Source organism: Aegilops tauschii, chromosome 1 (assembly GCF_002575655.3).
Source record: "Aegilops tauschii subsp. strangulata cultivar AL8/78 chromosome 1, Aet v6.0, whole genome shotgun sequence".
Classification (NCBI taxonomy): Eukaryota; Viridiplantae; Streptophyta; class Magnoliopsida; order Poales; family Poaceae; genus Aegilops; species Aegilops tauschii.
In genome coordinates this window covers 425,093,264-425,102,924 of record NC_053035.3, presented here as the reverse complement: position 1 = coordinate 425,102,924, position 9,661 = coordinate 425,093,264, and the positions used below count along the sequence as shown (strand labels likewise).

At 47.8% G+C, this 9,661-nt stretch overlaps 2 protein-coding genes and 1 long non-coding RNA gene across 3 annotated transcripts; 2 read left to right on the top strand and 1 right to left on the bottom strand.

Annotated features, from left to right (window-relative positions):
- The first annotated feature begins 1,786 nt into the window (after positions 1 to 1,786).
- On the top strand, positions 1,787 to 4,529 carry LOC109747870 (glutenin, high molecular weight subunit DX5). The gene has a single exon (XM_020306917.4). It carries the CDS (start codon positions 1,851 to 1,853, stop codon positions 4,359 to 4,361), a length of 2,511 nt encoding a protein of 836 aa, XP_020162506.3. The 5' UTR covers positions 1,787 to 1,850; the 3' UTR covers positions 4,362 to 4,529.
- Positions 4,530 to 4,669: 140 nt separating this feature from the next.
- Positions 4,670 to 7,457, top strand: LOC109747958 (probable serine/threonine-protein kinase PBL7). Its single transcript, XM_040388852.2, has 5 exons — positions 4,670 to 5,462; positions 5,784 to 5,965; positions 6,083 to 6,272; positions 6,385 to 6,776; positions 6,997 to 7,457. The coding sequence occupies exons 1-5, from the start codon at positions 4,886 to 4,888 to the stop codon at positions 7,309 to 7,311; spliced, it is 1,656 nt and encodes a 551-aa protein (XP_040244786.1). The 5' UTR covers positions 4,670 to 4,885; the 3' UTR covers positions 7,312 to 7,457.
- LOC141023386 (uncharacterized) lies at positions 5,501 to 8,528 on the bottom strand. The gene is made up of 2 exons (XR_012184615.1): positions 8,281 to 8,528; positions 5,501 to 5,699 (listed from the first exon to the last, which is right to left on the bottom strand). It is a non-coding gene; the product is annotated as an uncharacterized lncRNA (long non-coding RNA).
- Positions 8,529 to 9,661: the final 1,133 nt, after the last annotated feature.

Below are 9,661 nucleotides of genomic sequence, written 5' to 3'. Positions count from 1 at the left end.
AAAAGGTTTAACTTTTCAGAAAACTAATACACCTTATATTTTGAAACAGATGGAGTAGTTTTTTTTTACCCCAACAACACCAACGACACAGCAAAGCGCGCCCAACCCCTCTAGTTTAAATAACTAGCCTCCACTAACATATTTCTCTCGACATGCAAGCATGTCACTTAAGAAAATGCCCACCTCAATATGCAACCATGCATAGAAGAAAGCTCTCTACACCCAGGGGCAAATGCTCCGGGTGTGAACAGTAAAATCAAAAAAAAGTTCAAAAAATCTGAAATTTATTTGTTTCATACTTCCACAAATGTTTGTTGTGCATGCAAAATTTCAACACAAAATCACATTGGTGGAAGGCGTGGTAAAGAAACAAAATCGATGCTTCGAAAATGTTACTTACAAAAGCATTTTGGAGTTTCGATTTTTTTTTTGCACGACTTCCACCAATGTGATTTCGCGCTGGATTTTTGCGTGCACGACAAACATTTGTTAATGTCACAAAAAAATCAGATTCTTTTAAATAAGTTCTATTTTTTTATTTTATTGTTCACACCAAAAGCATTTGCTCGTGGGTGTAGAAAGGCACTTTCGTAGCTCAGCATGCAAATATGCAACATAATTTCCTTTTTACTTGGCTAATTATATTTGATAAATATTTCACAAATATACAATAATCAAACACAATAAATCATATGTGTTTTTAGTTTCAGTTCTCATATCCAAATATAATATAGCTAACCAAATCTCATCGGGAAGTTAGCCATGCCGAGGTAGGTTGTTGCCGGAATGTTTTTAGTTTTAGTTCTCATACAACCAAATCTCATTCAAATATATAAAACATTCCGGCAACAACTTGTGGCGTACATGTAGTTACAAGGGAATATTAGTGATGGCGTGAGCAAGCGATAAGGCCAAGGAGAGAAGAAGTGCATCGTCTACGGAGGCCAGGGAAAGACAATGGACATGCAGAGAGGCATGGGCGGGGAAGAAACACTTGGAGATCATAGAAGAAGATAAGAGGTTAAACATAGGAGGAGGATATAATGGACAATTAAATCTGCATTAGTTGAACTCATTTGGGAAGTAAACAAATTTTCTATTCTGTGTAAACCAAACTATTTGACGCGGATTTTCTCTGAAGATCCTATATTAATTTTAGACATGGTTTGGCTAGTTCATTTGTCATGAAAAGGTGTTTCCATAAGTCCAAAATTCTACCAACTTTTTTGTATGGCAGGTCATAGCATAGATAGATGTTGTGAGTCACTGGATAGATATTGTGAGTCATAGCATGGATTCGTGTTGCTGGAAATCCAACTACATGACAAGCAACAAAACCTGAAATGGGCTTTAGGAGTTATCAATTTACTTGTTCCATGCAGGCTACCTTCCACTACTCGACATGCTTAGAAGCTTTGAGTGGCCGTAGATTTGCAAAAGCAATGGCTAACAGACACATATTCTGCCAAACCCCAAGAAGGATAATCACTTTTCTTAGATAAAAAAGAACAGACCAGTATACAAACATCCACACTTCTGCAAACAATACATCAGAACTAGGATTACGCCGATTACGTGGCTTTAGCAGACTGTCCAAAAATCTGTTTTGCAAAGCTCCAATTGCTCCTTGCTTATCCAGCTTCTTTTGTGTTGGCAAACTGCGCTTTTCCAACCGATTTTGTTCTTCTCGCGCTTTCTTCTTAGGCTAAACAAACCTCACCGTGCACGCAGCCATGGTCCTGAACCTTCACCTCGTCCCTATAAAAGCCTAGCCAACCTTCACAATCTTATCATCACCCACAACACCGAGCACCACAAACTAGAGATCAATTCACTGATAGTCCACCGAGATGGCTAAGCGGTTAGTCCTCTTTGTGGCGGTAGTCGTTGCCCTCGTGGCTCTCACCGTCGCTGAAGGTGAGGCCTCTGAGCAACTACAGTGTGAGCGCGAGCTCCAGGAGCTCCAGGAGCGCGAGCTCAAGGCATGCCAGCAGGTCATGGACCAGCAGCTCCGAGACATTAGCCCCGAGTGCCACCCCGTCGTCGTCAGCCCGGTCGCGGGACAATACGAGCAGCAAATCGTGGTGCCGCCCAAGGGCGGATCTTTCTACCCCGGCGAGACCACGCCACCGCAGCAACTCCAACAACGTATATTTTGGGGAATACCTGCACTACTAAAAAGGTATTACCCAAGTGTAACTTCTCCGCAGCAGGTTTCATACTATCCAGGCCAAGCTTCTCCGCAACGGCCAGGACAAGGTCAGCAGCCAGGACAAGGGCAACAATCAGGACAAGGACAACAAGGGTACTATCCAACTTCTCCGCAACAGCCAGGACAATGGCAACAACCGGAACAAGGGCAACCAGGGTACTACCCAACTTCTCCACAGCAGCCAGGACAATTGCAACAACCAGCACAAGGGCAGCAACCAGGACAAGGACAACAAGGTCAGCAGCCAGGACAAGGGCAACCAGGGTACTACCCAACTTCTTCGCAGCTGCAGCCAGGACAATTGCAACAACCAGCACAAGGGCAACAAGGGCAGCAACCAGGACAAGGGCAACAAGGTCAACAGCCAGGACAAGGGCAACAACCAGGACAAGGACAACAAGGTCAACAGCCAGGACAAGGGCAACAACCAGGACAAGGGCAACAAGGTCAGCAGCTCGGACAAGGACAACAAGGGTACTACCCAACTTCTCTGCAACAGTCGGGACAAGGGCAACCAGGGTACTACCCAACTTCTCTGCAGCAGCTAGGACAAGGGCAATCAGGGTACTACCCAACTTCTCCGCAGCAACCAGGACAAGGGCAGCAGCCAGGACAATTGCAACAACCAGCACAAGGGCAGCAACCAGGACAAGGGCAACAAGGTCAGCAGCCAGGACAAGGGCAACAAGGCCAGCAGCCAGGACAAGGGCAGCAACCGGGACAAGGGCAACCAGGGTACTACCCAACTTCTCCGCAGCAGTCAGGACAAGGGCAACCAGGGTACTACCCAACTTCTTCGCAGCAGCCAACACAATCGCAGCAACCAGGACAAGGGCAACAAGGTCAGCAGGTAGGACAAGGGCAACAAGCTCAGCAGCCAGGACAAGGGCAGCAACCGGGACAAGGGCAGCCAGGGTACTACCCAACTTCTCCGCAGCAGTCAGGACAAGGGCAACCAGGGTACTACCTAACTTCTCCGCAGCAGTCAGGACAAGGGCAGCAGCCAGGACAATTGCAACAATCAGCACAAGGGCAAAAAGGACAGCAACCAGGACAAGGTCAACAGCCAGGGCAAGGGCAACAAGGTCAGCAGCCAGGACAAGGGCAACAAGGTCAGCAACCGGGGCAAGGGCAGCCAGGGTACTACCCAACTTCTCCGCAGCAATCAGGACAAGGGCAACAGCCAGGACAATGGCAACAACCAGGACAAGGGCAACCAGGATACTACCCAACTTCTCCGTTGCAGCCAGGACAAGGGCAACCAGGGTACGACCCAACTTCTCCGCAACAGCCAGGACAAGGGCAGCAACCAGGACAATTGCAACAACCAGCACAAGGGCAACAAGGGCAGCAACTAGCACAAGGGCAACAAGGGCAGCAACCAGCACAAGTGCAACAAGAGCAGCAGCCAGCACAAGGGCAACAAGGTCAGCAGCTAGGACAAGGGCAACAAGGTCAGCAGCCAGGACAAGGGCAACAAGGGCAGCAACCAGCACAAGGGCAACAAGGTCAGCAGCCAGGACAAGGGCAACAAGGTCAGCAGCCAGGACAAGGGCAGCAACCGGGACAAGGGCAGCCATGGTACTACCCAACTTCTCCGCAGGAGTCAGGACAAGGGCAACAGCCAGGACAATGGCAACAACCAGGACAAGGGCAACCAGGGTACTACCTAACTTCTCCGTTGCAGCTAGGACAAGGGCAACAAGGGTACTACCCAACTTCTCTGCAACAACCAGGACAAGGGCAGCAACCAGGACAATGGCAACAATCGGGACAAGGGCAACATGAGTACTACCCAACTTCTCCGCAGCTGTCAGGACAAGGGCAACGGCCAGGACAATGGCTGCAACCAGGACAAGGGCAACAAGGGTACTACCCAACTTCTCCGCAACAGTCAGGACAAGGGCAACAACTAGGACAATGGCTGCAACCAGGACAAGGGCAACAAGGGTACTACCCAACTTCTCTGCAACAGACAGGACAAGGGCAGCAATCAGGACAAGGGCAACAAGGCTACTACAGCTCATACCATGTTAGCGTGGAGCACCAGGCGGCCAGCCTAAAGGTGGCAAAGGCGCAGCAGCTCGCGGCACAGCTGCCGGCAATGTGCCGGCTGGAGGGCGGCGACGCATTGTCGGCCAGCCAGTGATAGAACTCTCCGCAGCTCGCATGGTGCTTAGGCATGCATGCACTTTAGCTATACAATAAATGTGACGTGTGTTCACAGTTTTTCATGTAACTAGAGTAAAGCCCAGTAATAATGCAAAATGAAAAGCTTTTCTGGATAAAAAAAGAACAAAACTGGTGCTATATAGTATGTGCTGCATGTCTCAGCTCATTGTCAGCCACTGAATGCGAACAGACTCCTATATTTTGCATGCGAAAAAAGAGGGTGTGGCAATATCCCTGGCTAAAACTAACAACAGTTAGAAGGAAAAAAGAACAGACCAAAAATGGCTTCTTGGTTTGAGACCTATCATCATCCAAGCAAGCCTCCAAGGGAAAGGGAAACCGCCACATTCTTCGGGTGCAGATTAGGGATACGAGAGAACAATTGTGCGCTCACCTGTGCCTCCGGCCGCTCCTTCTTACCGCCGGTGAAAATTCTTATCCGGTGATCGTAATGATCGGCACGAGAGTGCTCGCCCACTCTCGCGTCGATCCAGCAATTCGATGGGGTGCTGCTGCTCGTGGATTCGTGGTATTCGCACCGTGAAATGCAGCAGCATACGCCTCGGGTGCTGCTGCTCGTGGGTTCATGGTCTTCGCACCGTGAAATGCAGCAGCATACGCCTCGGGTGCTGCTGCTCGTGGGTTCGTGGTAGCTGTGCTTGCTGCTGTTCATGGATCAGTGGCCTGTGCGGCAGGAAGAAGAGGGAGGCTGGGAAAGAGACATCGACATCAGAGACAAAGAAAACAAAGAGGAAGTGGAGGCGCAGTTTCTGTGGCTGGACGTCACATGAAGCGAAGGAGCCATTGACATCAGAGACAAAGAAGAAGAGGGAGGCTGGGCAAGAGGCATCGACATCAGAGACAAAGAAAACAAAGAGGAAGTGGGGGCGCGGTTTCTGTGGCTGGACGTCACATGAAGCGGAGGAGCCATCGACATCAGAGACAAAGAAGAAGAGGAAGAACGGGGCATCGAGCTCTGAGCCGGACAAGAAAAGGTGGTTCAAGAACAAGATTTGGAGAAACAAGAAGGCCAAGAACAAACAGTTGGCAACCCTTGTGAAAGAGATTTCACTCCCAAGTAATGCCCTCCATCATCTTATTATCCATCTTTGCAGAGAAACTAAATTCAGCAATGCATGTCAATATCAAATTTATCAATGAATATTTGCCCAACACAGATATGTGACGAGCATTTAGGTACTTACATAGGAAATCTGGTGGTAAGAATTTTCAGTTCAAATACATTGCAACAACAAGTTACTGATGTTCAGGAAAGTTGTCTGTGCATTGCCCTCTTCTTGGACCTACTTTCACCCTGAAATTTGTAATCCTGGATTAGTAATTCATGTTTGGGCGATTAAGTAAGCATTTCTGATTGAGAAGAAATCTTAAAATGCAGATAGTCCCAAGGCCAGGGCTGCGGCAGGGGAAATACTACGGATCGGCAACCACAACATTCCTAGCAGAGTGTTTACGCACAGTCAACTGTCAGACGCGACCAATTCTTTCAGCCAGGAGAATCTCCTTGGAGAAGGTGGCTTTGGAAGGGTGTACAAAGGATACATTCCAGAGACCATGGAAGTAATAAGCATTCCTTCTCCCAGCTTCCTGTTCTATGTTTCATTAAGTTGGCACCTCAAGATGCTATGCTACATACAGCAGCAACACGTTTCTGATGTAAATTATGTGCATACGTAGGTCATAGCGGTTAAGCAGCTGGACAAGGATGGGTTGCAAGGAAATCGTGAGTTCCTTGTCGAGGTGCTGATGCTTAGCCTCCTTCATCACCCAAACCTTGTCACCTTGCTCGGGTACTGCACCGAATGTGAACAAAAGATTCTAGTGTATGAGTATATGCCACTCGGTTCTTTACAAGATCATCTCCTAGGTAATACAGAATAATAATGTTGTGGTTCTCGAACATATTCCGCAGAACTGAAAGATCTGAAATTATGATCGCACATTTGTAACGACGCTGATTTGGTACTTGAATTCTGCAGATCTCACTCCAAAATCCCAGCCGCTGTCCTGGCATACACGGATGAAGATTGCAGTTGATGCTGCCAGAGGCCTCGAGTACTTGCATGAGGTAGCCAATCCACCGGTGGTATACCGTGATCTCAAGGCATCAAATATTCTCTTGGACGGGAACTTCAGTGCAAAGTTGGCAGATTTTGGCCTTGCAAAGCTTGGCCCAGTCGGCGACAAAACTCATGTCACCACAAGGGTGATGGGCACGTACGGATACTGCGCTCCCGAGTACGCCATGAGTGGCAAGTTAACAAAGATGTCAGACATATATTGCTTTGGTGTAGTTTTCTTGGAGCTCATCACTGGGAGGCGAGCAATCGACACCACGAAACCAACTCGCGAGCAAATTCTTGTCCACTGGGTAAGACTTACATCTACTTGACCAAGAAATACTATAGCCTTGAAATTTTCACTTGGTAGTCATATTGGATTGTAGTCCCTCTGTCCCAAAATAAGTGACTCAACTTTGTACTAACTTTATATTTTGGGACGGAAGGAGTAATAACCAAGTAAAACAGCTCATACTTGAGATATACAGATTGCCCATACGGTTTGGCATTAAGATGCTGCTATATCTGCAGGCAGCGCCACTCTTCAAGGATAAGAAGAAGTTCACCAAGATGGCTGATCCAAAACTTGACAGCAAGTACCCCTTAAAAGGTCTATACCAGGCACTTGCAATTTCATCAATGTGCCTACAAGAAGAAGCAAGCAGTCGTCCACTAATCAGTGATGTGGTGACGGCCCTTACATTTCTTGCTGATCCAAACTATGACCCTCCAGATGACATTGAGCCTCTACCTATAACAGTTCCCAATTTCGACAGAGGAATTAGCCTAGGCGAACCTGAAGAGGTCAAAGAAAAGTTTGAGGAAAAACAAGTAGAGGATAGCTAAAATGGCTTGTGAGACGAACAGATGGTGAATCAAGCCAGCAAAGTTTGTAGGGGTGCAGATGGAGGCACTGCAGGCCTTGTATGATATCTCTGTTTGTAATGTACAGCACATATAGGAAGGATGTAACAGCATATGACGTTCTTGAATGAGATTGACTTGAGTTCTTCGATTAGGCATAACCAAATTTTCAGCAGCAAGATATTCTGGCTGGTGCGAAAACTGAGCCAGTGATTGATGGCAAACTCACTAAATTGTGATCAGCGACATTTACTTTAATTCTTTTAGTTGCATGAAGAAGACTAAAAGATAGAACTAGTGTCAAACGGCTGCACATCTGAATTGGTAAGAATTAGATGAAATGATGTATGAACCACTACAGTCACAATATACCAAACAATGTTTAATTTATTTCTTTAATTGCAAAAAAACAAACAATGGTAATTGCGATACATTGTTAACAATATATAAACAGCGGATATGCAACGATAAATAGTCCCGAATATTAGCCTTTCTAGATGCCTCTTCAGATGTGTCGTCAAGAGTGTGTTCAGAACAGAAACTAACCGCGCCATCCGAGTAAATCGGCGGCCGTATTGCAGTCCACAGCAATGGACTATGACAAGCAATGCTCAGGAACTACCCCAGGCAATGCCTGGTTTCCACTTTGCACGCCAGTTAAGTTGGCACCGCAGCTAGTACTGCTTTCTCCTGATGCCAAACCCATATATACCAGCACCGTCAGTACAGTACAGTGCAGCGCAGTGCAGTACAGTGCAGCACGGCGGGAGAAATCTGAGCGCACCTGCCCAGCCCGTGAAGCAGCGAGGAATAAGTACAGACACGGCGGCGCCGGCGAGCGGCCGCGCACGGGCACGGCCATGGTTTGCCACCGGACACACGACGCCGCGCCGGGAGGGAGAGTGCGTACGTAGCGGAGCCGTCAACTAGCGACGTGGACAGGACAAATACCTGGCGGTGCCTGCCACTAGTCGGGCGGCGAGCGGGGAGCGGACGGGAAGCTGCGCCGCGGTCTTCTGCCGGCGGGGCCGCGTCGCCGACGAGTCCATGGAGGGCGGCCGGACCGGCTGTTCGGTGGTTGGGCCTGACGCACGGAGGCCTGCGCCGCGGAAAACATCGGGATAACCCATCTGGTTCTGGGCTTTACTTTGAGGCCGGGAAGCCAGGAGTGAGACTGGCCCGGTCATGAGCGATAGATGTTTTCATTTCACTCAAAATTCAAAAAAAAAAAGATATTTCACTCAAAACAATGAGCGATAGATATTTCTGCGTTGCTGCTGCTGTGGTTTTTTTCCTGCTATATTTTTCTCGTGCGCCGTCAGCAGAAAAGGACAGACTTTATCGAGAATAAAAGAGACGAAAAACAGAGAAGGAAAACTACGTGGCAGCTGCACAAAGAAGGACGTTTCACCGTAGCTGTCACCAAAGCTGGAGCACGAAGCCCACACACAGAGAGGTCGCCCTCGCGTCGCGGCCTCGTGGAAGCCATTACATACAGCAGCTGTATTTCTGTCTCTGTTTCATTTTTCCTTGGATATAAAATATCTCCAACGCCTTACGATATTTATAGTGGAATGAAATATCTCCTGCATTTACAGTAGACAGTGCCACGGTGATGGGGTCATGGAGATCACATAATATCCTGCTCCAGGAGAGGAGAGTTGCATAGGATCCTCCCCGCATACATGTTTCCTCGTGTCCTTGCAGAGCCCATTGAACTGTACTTGCAGCTCGAGTAAATTGGGTAGTTAATGCGGCTAATTACGCACTTCACATGTTGGTTCATGCGTCGCGCGCACAACTACCGGCCGGCCTCTGTGCATGAATGAATGAATAGTCCTTGGGAACCAGTGATGGTCAATGCCGATGCCGTGCTTAGAGCAAGTACAAGTACAATAGTGGGCTTATAGCCCGCTTACATGGCATTTTTGCCTATGTGAAGGAAAGAGATGTGAAAAAGTAAGAGGAGTGGGCTCTCATTCAAGAGTCTAGCTATATGCGCATTCTTAGATAAATGCAATAAATGTGAAGAAAGAGATAGAGAGAAAATGAAAGAAAGTACTAATGCAATAGCCAATATTCAAGAGTCTATCTCTCTTTGACATGGCGATTTCTTATAGCCATCAGCTGACTATATTATTAGCCATGCTCTTGATTGGAAGGCCGGCCGGTTTGCTCCTCCCATGTGAAGGCATGGCATGGCATGCCACCCACTGACTGGACTTGGTAAGCTGGATGGAGCACATGGCCACCAGCTTTAGTTTAGTGGATGCGATCAGTACTCTAATCCACCTAATCTAGCCATCGAATTAAGAGAGATGTCGAAGAAGAT

What these genes read in the sequence shown, in the direction of transcription:
- LOC109747870 (XM_020306917.4), top strand. Translation starts at nt 1,851, where the DNA reads ATGGCTAAGCGGTTAGTCCTCTTTGTGGCGGTAGTCGTTGCCCTCGTG.
- LOC109747958 (XM_040388852.2), top strand. Translation starts at nt 4,886, where the DNA reads ATGGGGTGCTGCTGCTCGTGGATTCGTGGTATTCGCACCGTGAAATGC. An exon ending in GAAAGAGATTTCACTCCCAA is followed by an intron (nt 5,463 to 5,783) that starts GTAATGCCCTCC and finishes CTTAAAATGCAG; the next exon opens with ATAGTCCCAAGGCCAGGGCT. An exon ending in TTTACAAGATCATCTCCTAG is followed by an intron (nt 6,273 to 6,384) that starts GTAATACAGAAT and finishes TGAATTCTGCAG; the next exon opens with ATCTCACTCCAAAATCCCAG.